Source organism: Panthera tigris, chromosome D1 (assembly GCF_018350195.1).
Source record: "Panthera tigris isolate Pti1 chromosome D1, P.tigris_Pti1_mat1.1, whole genome shotgun sequence".
NCBI lineage: Eukaryota > Metazoa > Chordata > Mammalia > Carnivora > Felidae > Panthera > Panthera tigris.
Window position 1 is genome coordinate 98,583,376 of NC_056669.1, and position 22,363 is coordinate 98,605,738.

General features: G+C 49.9%; 1 protein-coding gene across 1 annotated transcript; it reads right to left on the reverse strand.

Annotated features, from left to right (window-relative positions):
- Window positions 1-415: 415 nt before the first annotated feature.
- Window positions 416-20,807, reverse strand: RAPSN (receptor associated protein of the synapse). The gene is made up of 9 exons (XM_007082150.2): window positions 20,635-20,807; window positions 10,525-10,728; window positions 9,688-10,026; window positions 3,915-4,073; window positions 3,305-3,403; window positions 3,106-3,228; window positions 2,548-2,601; window positions 1,121-1,320; window positions 416-665 (listed from the first exon to the last, which is right to left on the reverse strand). The coding sequence occupies exons 2-9, from the start codon at window positions 10,714-10,716 to the stop codon at window positions 593-595; spliced, it is 1,239 nt and encodes a 412-aa protein (XP_007082212.1). The 5' UTR covers window positions 10,717-10,728; window positions 20,635-20,807; the 3' UTR covers window positions 416-592.
- Between the last annotated feature and the right edge of the window lie 1,556 nt (window positions 20,808-22,363).

Here is a 22,363-nt window from a genome sequence, read left to right on the forward strand (position 1 = left end):
AACAGCTCTGCCCCGTGGACAGATTGGCTTATCGTTCTCAACTTTATTTTGTTAAGTAAGCTCTATGTGGGCCCTGAACTCACAACCGGGAGATCAAGAGTTGCTGGCTCCATCGACTGAGCCAGCCAGGCACCCCTATCATTCTCCACTTTAGATAAATGTGTGGACGATCACAGAGGCTACGTGACTTGCTCAAGGTTGTTCGGTGAGTCAGTGTCAGCACAGGGGCTGCTGACCCCAAATTCACACTTGTCAGAGTTGCCTGACAGGAGTCAAGAAGACCAGTTGGAGAAGAAGAAGCTGTCCTGTCTGTGCTGGCCACAGCACACCCACAAAGAGTCGGAATCGCTGGGGTCAAGTACAAACAGTTTATTTTTCTATAAAGAGCAAAGTACAAAGAGTCAGGGAGGGCAGCTGAGCCTGGACGAGCAACAGTGGGCAGGCCCTGGGGCCTGACCGAGGTTGGAGGAGGCCCCGGCGGCTGCCCCAGGACTAAAGAGGGTCCAAGGCATGGCCGGTCAGGGGACCCCCACACGGTGGTGGAGAAGGAGCATGGGGAAGTGAGGCAGAAGCCCGAGACTGCCGGTGGGACTCACACAAAGCCAGGCTTCACGGATGAGCGGCGGCAGTTAGGGCAGCTGCGTGTCCCATTGTTCTGCAGGCACCTGGGGACGCGAAGGGCTCTGTCCACTCACTGAACCCATGCTTCCGTCCTGGGCCTGGGCTCTCTCTCCTCCCCTCCCCTCTGTAGGATCTGGGAAGGTGTCTAGGCAGAGGGTAGGGCCCCCTGGATCCTGCTTGCCCCTGGCACTCTGTCCTGAGCCTTCCAGAAGGCCAGGAGTCAGGAGATCGGCATGGAGGCCGGTACCTGTGTAGCCCTGGGTGTCTGAATCTCATGGCCTTTGAGAGGCCTCTCTGAATTCTCTTTGGGGAGGGTAATGGCCACCTCAAAGGGCTGCTGGGAGGATTCACTGAGTTAATACAGGGGAAGCACTTAGAACAGGCTTGGAATGCAGAGAGCACTATGTTCAGTGTCACTATCGTGGTTAGGCCAGCTGGGGCCCTAGCGTACCCCAAAGGGACCCTGGGTGCCCCCTGCCCACCGGCCAGGAGCCCTCACCTGAGATGGAAGATGTGGGAGCAGGGCAGGGCCTGCAGCCGGCTGTTCCTCTCGCCTATGGACTCGCCGCACAGGCCGCAGTAGAGCTCCGTCTCCTCCACGCACTCATGGAAGCGCACTACGTGCGCACGCAGCTCCCTCTGCAGCCCCTTGCTGCGATAGATGCTCTCGCTCAGGCAGTGCAGCTTGAGTTGGCTCAGCTGGGGCCGGCAGGGACGGGAGGGTGGGTGTAGGGGACAAGACCAAGTCACTACTGGAGAGCCTCCCTCCTTGTCCAGCCCCAGAGGCTGTCCCCGAGGGACCGCCAGGCAGTCAGGACCCACAGGGTCCGGTCCTGGCTGCGTCCTGGCCTTCCTGATGGGCCTAGGAAAAAACGTCTTGCCCTCCCTGGGCCTTTGTTTCCCCTCATGCAGAATGAGCAGGTGGATGAAGTAGGTGGTCCTCACCCCTAGAACTAGCTGGGAATCCCATGTTTTTGAAGCATTTTTTTGACAAAATCTGCTGCAAGGACTCTGTAATAATTGATTTGCTGTCCTGTTTTTGTTAATTAAATATATACACCACCTCATCAGCATTTCTGGCCAACCTGAGATATGTGGGTAAAACTGGGTATAATCTAGCCAAAACCAAAGATATTTGGCATTTTAGTTGGGATGTACACCGGATCCCAGAGGATTTCACATCTTCTAGAAGACTTGAAGAAACACTGAGTCTATTTTCAACATTTAAAGGTTTGGATACAACTATTAAATTTGAGAGGCCACATGCACTATGGAAGGAACATGGGCTTTGGAGTTAAGACAGACCAGGTCCCGGGGCACCTGGGGGCTCAGTCGGTTGAGCGTCCGACTTCTGCTCAGGTCATGATCTCACGATTCGTGAGTTCAAGCTTCACACTGTGCTGATAGCACAGAGCCCACTTCAGATCATCTGTCCCCTTCTCTCTCTGCCCCTCCCCCGCTCGTGCCCTCTCAAAATACAGAAAACATTAAAAAAAAAAAAAAAAAAACTGACCAGGTCCCAAGTGTGGGACCTGGAGCACCTCTCTGAGCCTCACTTTCCTCAGCTGTAAAATGGGGCTTGCAGTACCCACCTTGCAGGGAGATAGTGATGACTGGGATCAATACCCAGAAGAACCTGTGCGTGCCCAGTTCTCAGTGGGTGGGGGCCCACTGTTAGGGGTTTTAATGCCCATCAAGCTCTGAGGACTTCTGATCTCCTCTGAGCTATGGAATTCTTGCCCTGCCCTCTAAAGTGCTCTCTGTGTGGAAGAGAAACAGCCAGGGTCTGGGAACTGGTGGGGGCAACTCCTGGAGATCCAGAAGGGCTCAGGGCATGTGTGGGCTCTCAGGACAGCCCTCCCCACACACCCAAGATCCCACCTTGGGCTCTCGACTCCAGACCCAGAAGACAGAATCAGGTCTGACCTTGTTCCCCACTTCCTCGGCCAGGTCCTGGGCTTTCTCGATGGCATCCAGAGCCTGGAAGACACGGGGCCAGGGCTGCAGGCAGAGCTGTCTGACAGAGGCTGGCTCACAGGAAAGGGAGGGCTAGGGAGGGGTGGGCCTGGGGAGGGAGCTGGGCAGCTGCCCTGTGTGTGCATGTAGCAGAAGGAGGCTGGAGCACAGTCACAGAGCTCTATGGGCAAGTCACCTGCTGCCTCAGTTTACTCAGATACAGAATAGGAAGAACATTTCTGTCTCTTTGGGTGTCGTGAAATCATGAAAGCAGTTAAAGCATCCTGAATTCAAACCCAGTTCTGGCCCTTTACTAGCTGTGGGTCTGGGCACCTCATGGGCCTTCTCTGAGTCGGGAAAATGACTTGGAATGTACCCGCCTCATGGGATTCGGGTGAGCCTGACGTCAGACAAAGTGTCCGAAAGAGTCCTGCCCAGAACCAGCCCCACAGATTTCTGGGTGACCCACCGGCTCCAAATAGGGGCAGTGGGGAAAGCCGGGAACGGTAGGAAGGAGATCGACCTCACCTTGTCCAGTGCCTTCCTGGCTATCCAGCATTTGGCCACACCCAGCAGCACCTGCACCTGCCCCAGGCGGTTTCCAATCTCAGTCATGATGCTCATGGCGGAGTCGTACCTGGGGAAGGCTGTCTGCACAGCCAGGTGGAGGGTGGAGTCGGACTGGGCCAGGCCTACAACCCCTCCCTCCTCTCTCCAGTGACCTCACCTCCAGGTCCCCACGGCTCCGGTGGATGTCAGCAAAGCAGAGCAGGCAGAGTGCCTGTAGTGGCCGGTCCCCATGCTGCAGTGCAATCTTCATAGACTCCTGTGAGGGAGGCTGGTCACTCAGGCCTGCTCATCTGCCCACCACTGGGGTGTCATCGCTCAGTGGGCCCCGCTGACAAGGGTGGCCAGGGATCGCCAACATCCTCAGAGCCCAGTACACCTAGCACCGTGCTGAGGCCCCGCGCTGAACCACGGAAGCCTCGCGACACCCAGGGGAGTGGACACTGAGGCTTAGAGAGCAGAAGTGATTTGATCAAGGCCACCCGGCTAGCAAGTGGCAATGCTAGGATTTGAACCCAGGTCAGTGGACCTCCAGAGACTGGCTCTCTTCCTACTTAAAGTGTCCCACAGAGGGTGTGTATGGGGTGGACAGAGGGAAGGGCCTGGAAGGGAGTGAGGTTTGGGGATGGTGGAATAAACGCATCCTTCAGGGGCTCTTACAGAAGCCAGGCCAAGGGCAGATCTTGGGGCCCTCAGTGGGCTGATGTGGAAGGAGGACACCCTGGCCCACACCACCACCCTCCACCTGCCGCCCTTCCCTCCTGCCCCACCTCACAACACTCCATGGCGCTACCCAGGTGGCCCAGCAGGCGATATGCCACGGCCATGTGGTACTGGCTCATGGCCCGGTACTTGAGGCTCCAGCCTTTGCCGTAGTCGTTAACGAGCTCTGCGGCCTTGCAGGGGAAGAACAGGGCTTTCTCGTAGTCCTGCGGGGGACACAGAGAGGAGGTGGGACAAGATGGGACACACGGAATGGCAGGAGCTGCCTCTAAGTCAAGGGCTCCAGGGTCTGGCTTCTCCAGGAATCAGGGGTACCCACAGGCCCCACCGGCGTTCAGTCATTCCTTTGAGAATCCAGGGATAGAGTGATCCCGGCAGGGGGAACAGCCGGTGCAAATGTGTGGGCTCCGTGAACTTTCATCTGGTTTGCTGACGGATCCCAAGAGCCTAGCACAGTTCTTGGCACTTAGTAGACACATCATGACTATTGTTGAGTGAAGGAATGAATGAGAAGGTACTCATTCTCCTCACTGGGTCCCAGTGGGGCCCCTTAGCTTCAGAGACAGGTGGCAGGGAGAGTACCAGACACCCCACCCCTAGCATCTGCCCCCTGGTACCCAGAGCAGGTGCTCACCGAAAGCTCAGTGACCGATTGCCAGCGCAGTCTGCTCCGAAGAACAGACCACTGAGGCAAAGAAATCACTCCCTTGTCCTTTCTTGCTCCTCCAACCTCCAAATCAGGAGGTGATGCCAATGTCCTCAGGGAAAACAGAAGAAAGTCAAAAAGGACTCTCCCCTCTCCACCTTCTCCACCTAATCCGCGAGATCGACCACTCTCTGCCTCCCTCCTGCCACCGTGGAGGAGGGTTCCTGGCTCCCACAGATGTCAGTCCCTCCATGGAGCTCTGGAACAAATCCCCCGTCTCTTTCAACTCGATCATGCCCGTCGGTGTACAAACGCATTCTGGTGTTTCTTACCTCATTAGAGAAAATAAATCAAAATCAAACAACCTTCTTTTGACCTCATGTCCCCCTTCAGCTACAGCCCCCTTGCTCTGTCCTTTCTCATAGAAAATCTGTGTGATCTCTCGCTTAATAGCTAACAAGCATCTCCCAGTTAATATGACTGAAAGAGAATTCTCGATAACCCCAATAAAAACCAGTTCCTCACAAAATTTGTTACATACTTTTTAGTTTTATTTAGTTAAGTAATCTTTATGCAACATGGGTCTGGAACTCAGGACCCCAAGGTCAAGAGTCACATGCTCCACCAACTGAGCCAGCCAAGTGCCCCTTGTTAGATACTTTTTAATGTGAAGCCATGTAAATGTTTTACAGCTTCAAATTTTTTTATTTTTTTTTAAATCCTAAATAAAAGGGGGCAACTGGGTGGTTCAGTCAGTTGGGCGTTGGACTCCTGATTTCGACTCAGGTCATGATCCTAGGATCGTGGGTTTGAGCCCCACATCGGGTTCTGTGCTTAACGTGGAGCCTGCTTAAGATTTCCTCTCTCTCTCCCTCTACCCCTCTCCCTCACTCACATTCTCTCTCTTAAAAAAAAAAGAAAGAAAAGGAAAAAGAAAATTTAAATAAATGACCCTAATTGCGTATCATCATACTAATATTCTAATTAATTATAATGTTTAATTATACTATTATTATAATGATACTGCAATATAATATTAAATATAATTCTATAATATATTATTACATTATAATGTATTATATTAACATAACCACACAGAAAAAATTATTTCAGATGACCTTGGTATATATGTAGTTGGACAGTTCATCCACAGTAGAATATATGATAAAGACAAAAGAATAGCAAAGGAATCTTTTATTTATTTTTTAATTCTTTTAATGTTTTTATTTATTTTTGAGACAGAGAGAGACAGAGCATGAACAGGGGAGGGTCAGAGAGAGAGGAGACACAGAATCTAAAACAGGCCTCAGGCTCCCAGCTGTCAGCAGAGTCCGATGCGGGGCTCAAACTCATGGACTGCAAGAACATGACCTGAACTGAAGTCGGACGCTTAACCGACTGAGCCACCCAGGCGTCCCGAACAGCAAAGAAATCTTAAACATCTTTCAGTTGTCTTTTTCTTTTAAGTAATATTGGTATTGTCTTTTGAAAGTACTTTGTGTATTTTGTATGTTAAAATACGTAATTATGTTGCTAAAAGTCAACACTTTCAGCCTAAGAGAAAAGAAAATCAAGATTAAAATAAATTACGGAAAATCCTGAAACATTAGATTTGAATTGCAAATATTAGCATAAACTTCAGTTGTCTTGGCAACTAAAAAGATTTAGAAGCCATGACAACCCAGTTGCAATGAGCACCTTGAGAACCCACGTTTGGTCTTTAATACAATTTCCCACTAAAAACAGCCCAGAGAAATGGCTAATTCCAGGTCTGGGGCAGCAAATATACAAAATGAGCCTGAGACAGCTTATTCTTCCAGAAAACAAGAACACTTTCAGCGTTTAAATGAAGTCTTGCCAAAAGGACACAGGAGCCATAGTGAAGGAATTCTGGTAACTAAAGTTAAGATAATTTGACCCTTGTAGGGGCACCTGGGTGGCTCAGTCGGTTAAGCATCCGACTTCAGCTCAGGTCACGATCTCACAGTCTGTGAGTTCGAGCCCCGCGTCGGGCTCTGTGCTGACAGCTCAGAGCCTGGAGCCTGCTTCGGATTCTGTGTCCCCCTCCCCTCAGCTCCTCCCCTGCTCACACTCTGTCTCTCTCTGTCTCAAAAAAAAAAAAAAAAAAAAATTAAAAATTAAAAAAAAAGATAATTTGACCATTGCAAAGAACAATACTGAAATTAACTGAAGACTATTGAATATTTTTTAAAATCCAGGATTTTATAATGATACTCCAAAAGAAGAAAGCAAAACAAATAAGTGATCTGATCCTTGAAGGCAGCTATGACAACAATTCCTTATTATGAAAGTGGTAATGAAAGGAAAGAGGAAGGTACTTATTCCACCTTTCTTGTAGGAACTGTGTTTTGGAGGAGCCAATTAGCCCCACGTGAAGGGGGAGAGTTCGTCCTTCCCGAGAAATCCGGGCAGCAATTATAGAAGGAATGGTAAGAGCTTGGAAATCGCCATTTCATTACAGTTGAAATAAGAGAAGTGATTCAGACAACAAACATCACTAGATGCTAAAACCGTTATGGGAAATGTTACTGCAGAACTGAATATTCACAGGGAGCCACAGTGTCAACACCCCAAGCTCACCTGCTGGTCACGAAAAGAGAAATGCGACCCCTCAAACAGAGGGATCAGGCTGTCGCCCCCTCTATCGGATTTGATACAACACGAGGTGAGCAGCAGGGCTTACACAGTCTTCTTACCAAAAACGTGTGACCTGACTCTTCCCAAGTCATTAAGTTCCAGTTCCCAGGGGGCAAAGGAGAGAAAAAAACCAAGTCAAAGGACTCCTTGCGGAAGCAATGGGACAGTGAGATGAAACGTGTTACAGGGCAATGGGTGCCTTCTTCGATAAAAATTATAAAGGGGCACCTGGGTGGCTCAGTCGGCTAAACATCTGACTTCAGCTCAGGTCATGATCTCCCGGATCGTGGGTTCGTGCCCTGCATCGTGCTCTGTGCTGACAGCTTGGAACCTGCTTCTCTCTCTCTCTCTCTCTCTCTCTCTCTGCCCCTCCCTCCCCACTCTGTCTCAAAAATAAATAAAACTTTTTTAAACATTTTAAATCATAGACAATAAAGGGGAGAAATTTTCTGTTGGAAAAGACTTAAGGGACGTAATTCCTGCTGCACATGTGCCTTTTACTTGTGTTCCAATTTATAGAAGCTGAGGGTAAAGGCGTGTTTTCAGCATAAGCAGAGAAATTTATAATTGTGATTATGTAAGAAAGTGTCCTTATATAAGAAAATGTCTTTTTTTTTTTTCTTTCAGGGATACATACTGAACTACTTTGGGGTAAAATACCACGATATCTCTAATTTCATATCATAACACTTCAGTTAAAATATGTAAGTCAACTATGGCAAAATATTAATAATTGTTAAATCTAAGTGGGTATATGCAGATTCATTATAGTATTCTATTTTCCTATATGGTTACTTTTCTTTGTAATAAAAAAGGTTTTAAGACACCTCGTCCCTCTCCCATCCTATCAAATCTCACTGAATGGATTCTTCAAAAAAATTTTTTTAAGTTTATTTATTTTGAGAGAGAGAGAGCGTGAGTATAAGCCAGGGAGGGGCAGAGAGAAGGAGAGACAGAATCCCAAGCAGGCCCCTAGCCATCAGTGTAGAGCCCCATGTGGGGCTCTAACCACTAACCCACAAGATCATGACCTGATCTGAGATCAAGAGTCTGATGCTTAACCCACTGCGCCACCCAGGTGGCCCTGAATGGATTCTTCATACACCTAGTTGCTGAAAACAAAATCCTCGGTGTTGTCCTGGCTGACTCTCATCTCCTCACACCCCACCTCCAGTTCATCAGCATTTACACACCCAGTTACCCCCAGATTTATTAAGCATCTACTGTATGCCAGGCATCAACGCCTCCCTCCCCCCGCCCCTGTGGGCCAAGAGCAGCCTGGATGCCTTGGGGTCCCAGGAGAACCAACACTGGACCAGAAAGAAGCCTGTGGTCACTGCCCCCATCAGTTCATTCGCAATCTGCCTTCTCCCCTCCCCCCTCCTTACCTCTTGGACCTCACCACCTCCTACCTCCTTCTCACACACCTGCTGCCGTCATGCTGGCCTCCATCAGCCCTGGAACATGCCAGCTATTTCCCTTTCCTGCCCTGCCCAGAGCAGGGTTTTGCTTTAGCTGTTGTCTCCTTTTTCATGCTTTTGCCAGATTTCTGCATGGCTCACCCTCTCGTCTGCTTCCAATCACCAGGCTGATGCCACCTCTATGAAGCCTTCCAATCACCCTATTTGAAGCTGCAACACTCCATCCTTGGCGCTTCCCACCCCCTTTTCCTTCTTTCCTTTCTCCTGAGCACTTTCTTCTACCCCTTCTTCTTCTTCTCCTCCTCCTCCTCCTCCCCCTCCTCCTCTCCTCCTCCCCCTCCTCCTCCTCCCCCTCCTCCTCCTCCTCCTCCTTCTTCTTCTTCTTCTTCTTCTTCTTCTTCTTCTTCTTCTTCTTAATGTTTACATATTCATTTTGAGAGAGAGAAACAGAGAGAGAGAGAGAATCCCTAGCAGCCTCTGCACTGTCGGCACGGAGTCTACGTGGGGCTCCAGCCCACAAACTGAGAGATAAGACCTGAGCCGAAATCAAGGTTCAGATGCTTAACTGACTGAGCCACCCAGGTGCCCCTCTCCTAAGCACTTTCTAGCATGCTGTATGATTGACTTACTGATGGTGTTTATTTGTCGTTTTCTAGAATGCAACCTTTACAAGGCCAGAGGCTTTGTTGTTGTTTTCCCTGCTTACATCCCAAGCCAACAGAGCCCGGCAATACATATTTGATGAATGAATTCTTACAACCATGCTGGAGGGTGGGCCCTATTCTCCCTCATTTTATAGCTGCACCTACCAAGGTTCAGAGAGGAAAGGTGCTGTGTCCAAGATCACACAGCAAAACACACGGCAGTGCGGCTACCTGGCCTGTCCTCACACAGGAGCCTCCCATTTCCCAGGAAGGCAGGCAGACCAAGGTTTGAATTCTGTCTCTGCCCTTCCTGGTGAGTCTTTACCATCCCTCTCAGACTCTCCTACGTGGGAGGACTCAGCGAGGTCCTGAATGGGGAGCGGGGCTTGTGCGAGGGTGTCAGGGGACCAGAGCCCTCCGCCGCCCTCCCTCCCCCTGGGCCCAGGCCCACCTTGACCTGGGCATAGAAGCTGCCCAGGCTGCAGCAGACACGGCACTCGAGCATGGCATCATCGTTGTTGTGGGCATAGCGCAGGGCCTTCTCGAAGCTCTCCAGGGCCTTCTGGAAGAGGCTGAGGCCCAGAAAGGCATTGCCCATGCTCAGGCTGACCTGGCCTCCGAGCTGGGCGCCTGCCCTGGTGCCAGGCAGGCCAAGGCAGGTCTTGCAATAGGAGACGGTCTTGTGAAACTCACACAGCTTCTCGTTGCTGCGCGCCAGGTTCAGGTAGCTCTCCAGAAGGAGGTCAGCATCCTCCAGCTCCCGAGCGGTGTCGATCTGCACCACAGCGAACTGCCAGGAGGGTGGGGGCAGGTGTCTTCCACTTGGACTCTGAGCCTCCGACCCAAACCTCCTCCCTGCCTCACAGCCGAGGCCTAGGACCCAGCCCCCGGGTCGGACCCAGCCCGGCCTCAGACGAGTTCTCTGCTCCCCAGCCATAGGCGAGAAGTGTCAGCCCTGAAACCAAACTCAGATCCATAGCTTTCACCTTTCGGCCCGAGGCTACATGGGCCTCCCACTCCCGGCCCCAAACCTGGATCTCCACATCCCCTGGGGTTCTGACTCAGAATCCCAAAAGGGAAGTCTGGAGCCTTCTCAGACCTGGCCAGGAGATCCCCGAACTCTGAAGCTAAGAAGTTCGGTCTCCGTTTCAGACACCCAAATTCAAGGCCACAGGGCCCTAGATGGGACTCAGAGCCCCCCATGGGGCCGTGCTGCTAGCCCACGGGACGCGGGGGAGTCTGAGGAGGCAGGAGGGTCGGGAGCCGGGGGGGAGCCAGCCAGGCCCACCTTCAGCATCTCCTTGTAGCGGCCCATCTCCGAGTGTGCCGTGACCAGGCAGCCCAGCACGCGGAAGCGCCCCACGAGGTCCGCGCTCTTCTCCAGCACCTTCATCCACACGTGCAGCGCCTTCTCTGTCTGGTTGGACTGGTACAACTGGAGCCCCTTCTCGATCTGCTGCTTCGTCTGGTCCTGCCCCATCCTTCCAGAGCCCTGCCCGGCACACGGAGAGATCCTGGTGGCTGCGGGCTTCTAGGCACTCATGGCGGGGACCACGGTGCCGGCTGCCCACGGAGCCACGGGCAGGAAAGCAGCACCAGGCAGGAGGCGAGCAGGGCCTGGATGGAGAGCAGGCGCCACCCTGGGAACAAAGCTGGTGCGGCCCCTGATCGCAGCTGTCCCTGCCAGTTGGGGCCACGTGGCCGCTGAGGAATGTCAGCCACAATGTCATGCGGGCCTCTGCTGCACCCACCCCAAGCTGGGAGCTGGCTGCCCAGGGATGCAGGCACCCTGCTCCCTGGGCAGCCCCGTGGGTGTCTCTTCGGCACCTCTGAAACTGGCCCCAACTCCCCTGGCAGGACAGGCCCTCCCCGGAGGCTGGCCAAGGAGCTGCCTCCAGAGGTGGGCTGAGGAAGCAGGGATGAGTGAGGCGGTTGACCAGCCCCGAGCCCTGCCCCTCCCCATCGCAACCTTCCCCCTAGACCCACCGTCCCCCAGGATTTGTTTCTGTGATTCGCCGGGCACTGCACCGAGGCCTCTGACACACGCACATGCCCACACCGTCCCCAACACCCAGTGCTTAATCACAGTATGACCCGAGCCTTGTGATTCACCCCTGCGCCTCAGCTTCCTCGTGTCAGATGAGGATAATAATAGGCTAATAAACCCTAACTCACAGGGTTGTTAGGAGGCAGCATAGGGTAGTGGGGAACAGCGTGGACTCTGGAGTCAGGCTGATTCTGCCATTTATTAGCTGTGTGGGCCATGTGACTTTGGGCAAGAGTACTGTCACCTACCTCGGTGGGTTGTTAGAACTCAGTGTTGAAGAAGCTGTAGAAAAGCAAGAGGTCATCCCGAGCTGTGTCCACCTGCTCCATGGCGCACTACCCACCAGGGACAGGAGTTGACCCTTGAACATTTAAAAAGTGTCCCAATTCCAATCCCCTTCCCAGTTTGGAAAGGTTCCTAATAATGTGCTTTAGTGCCAGACACTGTGGAGAAGGGCAACATCTTTTCTAAAATTTATTTTATTTTTTATTTCGAGAGAGAGAGAGCATGCAAGGGGGGAGAGGGGCAGAGGGAGGAAGAGAGAGAGAGAGAGAGAGAGAGAGAGAGAGAGAGAGAATCTTAAGCAGACTCCATGCTCAGCACAGAGCCTGATGTGGGGTTCGATCCCACAACCCTGGGATCATGACCTAAGAGGAAACCAAGAGTCAGACACTCAACCAACTGAGCCACCCAAGCCACCTGCCCTTCTTTTTTTTTTAGATTAAAAAATTTTTGAATATAAGTTTAATGTTCTTTCTTAATTTTTTAAAATTTATTTTTGAGAGACAGAACGCGAGTTGGGGAGGGGCAGAGAGAGAGGGAGACACAGAATCCGAAACAGGCTCCAGGCTCTGAGCTGTCAGCACAGAGCCCGATGCGGGGCTCAAACCCATGAACCGCGAGATCATGACCTGAGCTGAAGTTGGACGCTTAACTGACTGAGCCACCCAGGCGCCCCTAAAAATTTTTGAATATAAGTTTACTTAAAGAAGTAGGTTCTCAGAGAGAGAGAGAGAGAGAGAGAGAGAGAGAGAGAAAGTACAAGCAGTAGAGGGAGAGAGAGAATCCCAAGCAGGCTCCGTGCCCAGTGTGGGGCCTGACACAGGGCTTGACCTGAGGACCCTGAGATCATGACCCAAGCTGAAACCAAGAGCCACCCTGGCACCTTATGTAGAGCTGTCTTATATAGAGATCTATTTGGAGAGCAGAACGTCTTAAATAGAGAGCAGACGCTTGAAATATTGGGGGTCCTAGTATTGAGACACTCTAGGTGACAGGGCCCTGCCAATCCCACCAGCTCGTCTCCCCTGATTTTTCTCGTTCTTCTCTGCACACCAGGCTCTTTCTTGCCCCAGGGCAAAAATCCTTCTTTCAGGATGAACAGAGTTTTTAGTATATTCACAAATTTGTGCATTGATCACCATTAATTCCAGAATATTTTTACCACATCAAAAAGAAGCCCCATACTGATGAGAAGTCACTCTATCCCCCCCATTATGGCTGAATTGGTGCCCTCCCTGATCCATATGTTGAAGACTTACCCCTAGATGGGATGCACTTAGAGACACCATCTTTTTTTTTCAATTTTTTTTTAATGTTTATTAAGTTTGGAGTGAGAGAGTGTGAGTGGGGGAGGAGCAGAGAGAGTGGGAGACACAGAATCTGAAGCAGGCTCCGGGCTCTGAGCTGTCAGTACAGAGCTCAATGCGGGGCTCGAACTCACAAACCGTGAGATCATGACCTGAGCTGAAGTCGGACGCTTACCAACTGAGCCACCCAGGCGCCCCATAGACACCATCTTTAAAGAGGTAAAATGAAGTCATTAGGGAGGGCCCTAACCTAATATGACTAGTGTCATAAGAGAGAGATCAGGACACAGACACACACTGTAAGACCAAGTGAGGACATAGAAAAAAGACAGCCATCTTACAAGTCAAGGAGAGAGGCCTCAGGAGGAACCCACCCTTTCAACACTTGATCTCTGACTTCTGGCTTCTAGAACTTACAGAAAATAAATTCCTACTGTTTAACCACTCAGTCTATGGTACTTTGTTATGGCAGCCCGAGCAAATTAATACACGCCACAACCACTATCTACTGTCTTTTTAAAAAATTATTTTTATTATTTTTTAATTTTTAAAGTCTATTTAGTTTTGAGAGAGAGAGAGAGAAAGAGAGAGAGAGAGAGAACACAAGCAGGGGAGGGGCAGGGAGAGGGAGAGAGAGAATCCCAAGCAGGCTCCACACTGTGAGAGTAGAGCCCGATGCAGGGCTTGAACCCATGAACTGTGAGATCATGACCTCAGCCGAAACCAAGAGTCAGATGCTTAACTGACAGAGCCACCCAGGCACCCCCACTATCTACTTTCTATGGAATTGTCTATTCTGGACATTTCATATAAATGCAATCATAAAACAAGCCGCCTTTTGTGACTGGCTTCTTTCACAGAGCATCATGTTTTCAAGGTTCATCCATACTGTACTTTATTCCTTTTTACAGCTGAATAGTATCCATTGGATAGACATACCATTTTATTTAACCATTCATTAGTTGATGGATATTTGGGGGTTGTTGCACTTTTGGGCTGTAAAGAATAACCATGCTATGAACATTCATGGACAAATCTTCTCATTTTCTATTTAAAATTTTTTAAACTTTATTTATTTATTCTGAGAGACACAGTAAGTGGGAGGAGGAGTAGAGAGAAAATCCCAAGCAGGATCCACACTGTCAGCACAGAGCCCAATGCAGGGCTCGAACTCATGAATCATGAGACCATGACCTGACCTGAAATCAAAAGTCAGACAGTTGGGCACCTGGGTGGCTCAGTCGGTGAAGTGTCTGACTTCAGCCTAGGTCGTGGTCTCACCGTTCCCGAGTTTGAGCCCCATGTTGGGCTCTGTGCTGACAGCTCAGAGCCTGTTTCAGATTCTGTGTCTCCCTCTCTCTCTGCCTCTCCCCAACTCGCTCTCTGTCTCTCTCTCTCAAAAATAAATAAACATAAAAAAAAAAAAAAAAGGGTTGGACGCTCAACTGACTGAGCCACCAACATACTCCCATGTTTTCATTTTTTGTGGTGTTCAACTTCTGAGGAATTGCCAACCCGTTTGCCCCAGGGCCTTTGTACCTCTTGATTCCTTTCTTCCTCCTTACCGCAATATTCTGCCTAGTTACATTCTAGTTAGGGTGAATCAGCTTATTATGCTCTTGTGGAGAATCACATTCCATTCTGACACAAGACTTACCTCTATAATTTTATATTCATCAATAAGGTTATTTGCTTAACATCTGTTTCCCTACTCACATGTGTGGGCATGTCTCTGTCTCATCCACCGCTGACTATCTCCAGGGCCAGGCCAGGCATGGCCACTCAATGAACATGCTGAATGAATGAATGGGAAAAGGGGGAGGAACAAAAGTCTAATTTTGAAATTCAAAGCAACCGCTGCAGGCTTCACAGCCAATCTGCCATGTCCTGCCTCATCCTGGGGAAACCGAGGTGTGGGCAGAGCTGGCTTCCTCTTTACTGTGAGGCACGTGGGTCCAGAGAGGGGCAATCTGGAGCAGGAGGGCTCACAGCCAGTTCAGGAGTCCATGCCCCAGGGTCACAGCGCAGCAGAGGGTGGAGAGGATATAGGGAAAAGACCCATGGGGCCAGGCAAGGTCAGGGGCACTCCCCAGGGGGAAGTGCTCTTGAATCCCCACCACGGAACCTGGGAAAGGGGGAGAGAGGAAGATTCGGTGGCCAGCCAAGGAGCCATTCGCACAGGAGTGTTGGCTGGGATCTTCCTCTCATCTGGGAAGGTGGGTCCTTGGTGAAAGTTAACCTCCAGAGGGGAAGGAAACTGGGCCCACAGGGAAAGTGAAAGACCTAGCAGATTCACTCCCGCTCAAAAGTCTAGACCTGAATTCATCTTGGTCTTTGGCAGGAAGGAAAGGACATGGGCAGCCTACATCTGCCCCAAAGGAGTCTGGGTACCTTTTGGGTCCCTGGGAACTCACATGATCTCAGAACTTGAAAACTGGGCAGGAGAAAGTTTCCCTCTGTCCCCCAGTCAGCCCTTTACGGACTACTGCACAGTTATGTCAAGGTCATGCTCCTTTAGGGCAAAGGCTGTGGTTTGTCTTTGTACCCCTAGCACCTGCACAGCCCCTGGCAAAGTGAGACCAACGGAAGAACAACAACTAAAATTTCCTGAGCTAAACATTTCCTTCAGTTTACAGATGAGGAAACTGAGGCACCGAGAGGTAACTTGACCTGCCCAAGACCACACGGCTAGAGACAGAGCAGGGACTGGATCTGAGCAGTGTGACCCCAGCGGTCCCTCTTTTTAAAAAATATTTTTTTTAACGTTTTATTTATTTTTGAGACAGAGAGAGACAGAGCATGAACGGGGGAGGGGCAGAGAGAGAGGGAGACACAGAATCGGAAGCAGGCTCCAGGCTCTGAGCCATCAGCCCACAGCCCGACGCGGGGCTCGAACTCACAGACCGCGAGATCGTGACCTGAGCTGAAGTCGGACGCTTAATCGACTGAGCCACCCAGGCGCCCCCCAGCGGTCCCTCTCTTAACCATGATACTGTCTCAGGAAGGAGGAGGGAGAGGGAGAAAAGTAAAGGGGAATTGGACACCCGTCTTCAGAAATCACAACAGAACAGAGGCTCTGGTCAGGGTGGCCAGAAGAAATGTATACAAAGGCGGCTCAGGAGAGGGTCAAGAGTCAAGCCTTGCTCACCAATGAATGGCAGTGAAGGCAGACAAATGGCCCCTGAAAGTCAAAAGGACAGATTGAAATGGTCCTTTCGGAGCCACTTAACCTCCCAGGGTGGTGTGGCACGGGGGCACGGAGGCTTCTACCAAGTGCCTTCTGTGTCAGGTACAAGCTACGTGCCTCACATGCTAGACCCCTGCTTTATAATCAAAAGTAGATGGGGTGCCTGGGTGGCTCGGTCGGTTGAGCGTCCGACTTCGGCTCAGGTCATGATCTCACGGTCCGTGAGTTCGAGCCCCACGTCGGGCTCTGTGCTGACAGCTCAGAGCCTGGAGCCTGCTTCCGATCCTGTGTCTCCCTCTCTCTCTGCCCCTCCCCTGTTCATGCTCTGTCTCTCTCTGCCTCAAAAATAAATAAACGTTAAAAAAAAATTATAATCAAAAGTAGAATCAGGGGTGCCTGGGTGGCTCAGTCAGTTAAGCTTCTGACTTCGGCTCAGGTCAGGATCTCACAGCTCTTGAGTTCAAGCCCCAGTCGGGCTCTGTACTGACAGCTCAGAGCCTGGAGACTGCTTCAGATGTGTCTCCCTCTCTCTCTCTCTGTCCCTCCCACTCTCACACTCTGTCTCTGTCTCTCAAAAATAAATAAACATTAAAAAAAAATAGAATATTAAGTTTGGGGCTGAAGCAGGGGTCTCAATGTGGCATGCAAAGGCTGGAGACCTCTGAGTTGGTTGGCTACATTTGTTACCTCGGAGATTTTATATAAAACTCGGCATTTTCTGCTTCTCCTGGAGACAGGAGCTCAAACACCCTCGGTCCTGGTATTCTGCAGGTCAACCAGTCAGGTAGGCAGACCAGGAATGTCTCTTTCACCCACAGCCCCCACCTCGCTCCCACTGTTTTTGCCTTGACACTGAGGCTGGGTGTCATCTGTCATGTTAGGTCGGCCTCCGTTCACTCACTTGCATTGCCTGCCTGGCCCCTGCTGCAGAAGCATGACAAATGTAACCAGAGGGGACAGTCTCAGGCCCCCTCTGCCGGGATTTGTGGGATCCTTGGGCAGTTTGTTCCTCTCGACACATTCATTTTCCTGGTTGTAAATTGGGGTATCATCTCTCTGGTAGCTTCTATGAAAACGAGTCACTGAACTAACACCCCTATAACGGGCCTACTGAACCTTCCTGGAATTGGCTTTTACTGTTTGTAAGAGTGGAAAAACTAGAAATAATCTATGTCCAGTAGGAAAGTGGTGAAGAAACCATGAAATGCTCTGTAGCCTCTAAAACTGAAAGCTGTAGATGGTGGAGTACATACTGAGATGGAAGGGTGCCCGTGACATAGTAAACGAAAAAATTGCACGCTGCAGAACATTCTGTACATTATGACACGATCTCATTTTTATTAACAAAAATTATATATGTACATATTTTTTGTATATAGAGAGAAAATTTCTGGAAGCACACTTACCCCATCTGTTTAACGGTTATCAATGGGCTGTGGGATGGGGAAACGCTCACTTCTAACTTTTATATACTTAGGGTTTTTAGCAAGTTGAGCAAGTGTTTGCCAGGGGCGGCCCTGTGCCAATCTCTCATCTTCCCAGCTCTGCTGGGTGGGTGTCTTCACTTCCATTTGGTACATGAGGAATGTGAGGCTGAGACAATCAAGTCACTTACTTGCCCAAGGTCCCAGGACTAGTGGTCCGACCAGATTAAGAGATTCCTGAACAAATCTTTTCCCACCATACTCTAAAGCTTCTTCTATATAACTATTTAATAAAAAAAAAAAAAAAAAAAAAAAAAAACTAGAACCCTAAAATGATTTAAAAAAATTTTTTAACATTTATTTCCGAGAGACAGAGAGAGACAAAGCATGAGGCGAGGAGGGGCAGAGCGAGAGGGAGACAGAGAATCCAAAGCAGGCTCCAGGCTCCGAGCTGTCAGCACAGAGCCCGATGAGGGGCTCGAACTCACGAACCTCGAGATTTGACCTGAGCCGAAGTCGGTCATTTAACCAACTGAGCCACCCAGGCGCCCCTGAAATGATTTTTTAAAAAGGTCATTGTGGGGGCACCTGGGTGGCTCAGTCAGTTGAGTGTCCAACTTTGGCTCAAGTCATGATCTTGCGGTTTGTGAGTTGGAGCCCCCCAGTGGGCTCACTGCTGTCAACGCAGAGCCTGCTTTGGATCCTCTGTCACCTTTCTCTGCCCGTCCCCTGCTCGTGCTCTCCCCAAAATAAATATTTTTTAAAAATTAAAAAAAAACTGAAAAGGTCATTGTGTCAGGCTCTGGGCACATTCAAGGATGACTGGGTCGGGGACAGTCTCAAGGCTAGAGGACCGCAGGTAGGTTCCCCTCTCTCGGAGTTCCCAGACTGCCGCGGGGGCTCTCCAGCAGCACAGGGCCAAGCAGGTGCTGGCACCAACTTCCTTGTGGGACAGGGCCTCTGGGGGCTGCCTTGGGAGTTGTATTAGCAGGGTCCCTGTAAAATGGCTCTAAGGGACTTGGCTGTCATTTGTTTCAAGGCCACTGAGGCCCTACGTTGAACCCAGGTACTGGCTGGGAGCGATGTATAAACAAGGTATGAAAGGAAAGGATCCCCTTTCTTCTCGAGTGGGTGGAAATTTCGAAATCAAACTCTAATGTAATTGGGGGCAGGGGGAGCACATCAAGAAGCTCTTGACCAAAATCAACTATCACCTTTTGGTATCTGTTCATCTATTCATTACATGTTTCCTGCAATACCTCTTACCTGCTAGCCCTTGGGGCTCCAAGGAGCCACTGAGCCATCCAGGTGCCCCTTGAGGTGGAACTTAAACAACGGTCCACCATAGACCCTCCCAAAGGAATATGCTCTACAGGGAGTTCGAAGTCAGGTTGACCTGGGTTAAAAACCTAACTTTCCTACTTAGAGCTATGTGACAATTGTAGCTTCTCTGTGCCTCAGTCTCCACCTTCCTATGCTGCCAGGTGCTGGGTGGAGAACAGATACAATCCATAAATGGGAATTATTTTGTCATCTTTTTAAAAAAATTTTTTTAACGTTTATTTATTTTTGAAAGAGACAGAGAGAGTGTGTGTGCGTGGTGGAGGGGCAGAGAGAGGGAGACACAGACTCCGAAGCGGGCTCCAGGCTCTGAGCTGTCAGTGCACAGCCTGACGCGGGGCTCGAACCCGTTAACTGTGAGATCACGACCTGAGCAAAAGTTGGATGCTTAACCGACTGAGCCACTCAGGCACCTTGGGAGTTGTTTTGTCTTCTTAAAGGTAAAGTAATGCTGGGGCACCGGGTGGCTCAGTTGGTGAAGCGTCTGACTCCTGATTTCGACTCAGGTCACGATCTCAGTTTGTGAGTTTGAGCCCAGTGTGCTGATAATGCAAAGCCTGCTTGGCATTCTTCTCCCCTCCGTTCCGTACCCATTCCTGGTTCAAGCTCACACTATTCTCTCTCTCTCTTCTCTCTCTCTCTCTCTCTGTATATATATATATATATATATATATATATATATATATATATATATATATATATATATAAAGAAATGCAAAGTAACATCTAGAACAGTCCTGACCACTGTAACTAACTGCCGTGATGGAGATGTTCTAGGTCCCTCCACTGTCCAATGCAGGGGTCACTGGTCACATGTAGCTTCAGGGTGAAAGTGAGGAATGAAATTTATTTTAAACAGCTACCGTGGCTAGTGAGTAATCGAACTGGACAGTGTAGACAGGCCCAGAAGACAGCCAGATTCAGGGGGAGGCAGATGTACAGCAGGTAACCAGAGGAGCCAGGAGAGATGGAAGCGACAGGGGCTACAGACACGTGGCTGGACTGTGTGGAGAGCTCAGAAGGACCAGGAGTGGCAGGAGCAGGTGGCTCCTAATGCTGAGTTGCTTTCAAGCAGGGGGAGGAAAGAACAGGCCTCGGGAGGTAGCCCAAGCGAAAGCCAAACACAGAAGGCACATATTCTATGACTGCGTTTATAGGACACATCTAGAATAAGCAAATCTATAGTGCAGAAAGATTAGTGGTTGTCAGGGACTGGGGACAAGGAGGAGGTGAGAAGGGGAGTGACTGCTAATGAGTATGGGGTTTCTTTTTGGGGTGGATGAACATGTTCTAAAATTAGGCTGTGGTGATGGTTGCACAACACTGAAATCCAAAGACCAGTCCGCGCTAAGTGGGTGGATTGTAGACTATGAGATTTCTATCTCCATCAAGCTATTTAAAAATACCAAAACCTCAGGAGGCCTCAGGTCAGTGGGACCGCCCCCCCCCCGACTTGGGGGTGGAGGGGGTGTCGGTGGGGATGCAGGCACGGCTCAAGTCCTGGAGCCTCAACTGCAGGAGCATCAGGATGGCTCTTCTCAGTTGAACTGTGTTCCATTTCCCCTCCCAAGACTCTTTGATTTAAAAAGCAAGAGCCATCCCTAGAGCTGAAGCCTTTACCGGGGAAGAGAAAGTCAACGTATGCAGAAGAAATTAAACACCAGATGGTGGGGGTTGGAAAGGACTCCTGAGAGAGAAGGAAAATGCTTCAGAGAGGCAGAAGGTGCAAGAAAAAACCCTCTCTGATCCCTCCTGGAAGGGCAATGCCATCAGACATTAGTATGACATTCCCAGAGGTAAAGTCACAAACCTGGTCTCATTTCCTTCCTAATGCCTTTCTTCATCAGGGACTGAGACGCTCAGGTGAGCACACTAGGTGAAGGACCTGGGAGCCTTAGGGCAGTGTGCTGGCTGAGAAAGCTGGTGCAGAGGCTGCCTCTGTGGGGAGCTGGGAACCAGGAGTGTGGCAACACCTAGGTCCGAGGATCCTATTAAAAAATAAAAGGTGTCTGCGTGTGGGTTTTAAAAAGGAATACAGTTTTAATTAAGATACAGCTATATGATTACAGAGGTGCACAAGCCTCAATAGTATCTATTTATTTAAAGTTTATCGAGAAAGGGGGGGGGGGGGGTGGAGGCGCAGAGAGAGAGGGACAGAGAATCTCAAGCAGGCTCTGTACTGTCAGCGTGGAGCCCAACACAGAGTTCGATCCCATGAACCGTGCGTCATGACCTGAGCTGTAACCAAGAATTGGACACTTAACTGACTGAGCCACCCAGGCATCTCAAGCCTGAATATTCTTTTAAAGGTTAAAAAGAGTACTTTTGGGGGCACCTGGGTAGCTCAGTCGGTTAAGCGTCCAACTTCAGCTCAGATCGTGATCTCAGCGTTTGTGAGTTTGGGCCCCGCATCAAGCTCTCTGCTGTCAGGGCAGAGCTCACTTTGGATCCTCGGTCTCCCTCTCTCTCTGCCCCTCCCCCGCTCACACTCTCACTCTAAAATAAACATTAAAAAAACGTTGAGGGGCACCTGGGTGGCTGTTACGCGTCCAACTTGGGCTCAGGTCAGTGGGTTCCAGCCCCACAGTGGGCTTTCTGCCTTCAACACAGAGCCGGCTTCAGATCCTCTGTCCTGGTTTGTCGCCCTCTGCCCCTCCCCCACTCACATGTGTGCTCACACGCACTCTCTTTCAAAAAGGAATAAACATTTTAAAAAAAAGGTAAACAAAACTACCTTTGGCATATTCTGTTTTGTACATTTTTAAGAGAAACAATATCCTAAGGACAATGTTAAATTGAAAGATGTTAAGTTGTACTTCACGTTCTATTTTTATATCAGGTTCTATCTCAGGAGAACAAGAGTCCTAAGGCAAAGATTTGAAAAGACAAGATCTGCCACCTTGATCTTGAGTGACAGAAAAATTTGAGCTAGATGGGAGAGAACTTCAGGTTCAATCACCCTCTCATTACAGAGGAAACCAGTTGGGAAGGGAGTCCTCAAAGGAAGCCCCTCTCTATCTTGACCCCATTTTCCAATGTGTGAAACGCCCTCTGTGAGAAGACACCTTACGGGCATACTGGTTATGTAGTTTAATGTGTATTTAAACACACAATGTAGGGGCGCCTGGGTGGCTCAGTCGGTTAAGCGGCCGACTTCGGCTCAGGTCATGATCTTGCGGTCCGTGAGTTCGAGCCCCGCGTCGGGCTCTGTGCTGACCGCTCAGAGCCTGGAGCCTGTTTCGGATTCTGTGTCCCCCTCTCTCTGACCCTCCCCCGTTCATGCTCTGTCTCAAAAATAAATAAACGTTAAAAAAAATTAAAAAAAAAATAATAAACAATGTACATTAAAAACAGAAAATATCAAACTTACACCAGGTGGTGATGGTTGTACAGGACTGTAAATGTACTGAATGCCACTGGATTATCTACTTATGAGTGGTTTAAGAACATCTGGTGTTATATATGTATATTTCATCACAACGAAACAAAACATTAGGTAGAGAACAGTTGTGGCAGGACTGGTGCAGAAAGTGCCCCAG

What these genes read in the sequence shown, in the direction of transcription:
- RAPSN (XM_007082150.2), bottom strand. Translation starts at nt 10,716, where the DNA reads ATGGGGCAGGACCAGACGAAGCAGCAGATCGAGAAGGGGCTCCAGTTG. An exon ending in GCGCCATGGAGTGTTGTGAG is followed by an intron (nt 3,404 to 3,914) that starts GTGGGGCAGGAG and finishes CCTCCCTCACAG; the next exon opens with GAGTCTATGAAGATTGCACT. An exon ending in GGAGCCGTGGGGACCTGGAG is followed by an intron (nt 3,229 to 3,304) that starts GTGAGGTCACTG and finishes CTGGCTGTGCAG; the next exon opens with ACAGCCTTCCCCAGGTACGA.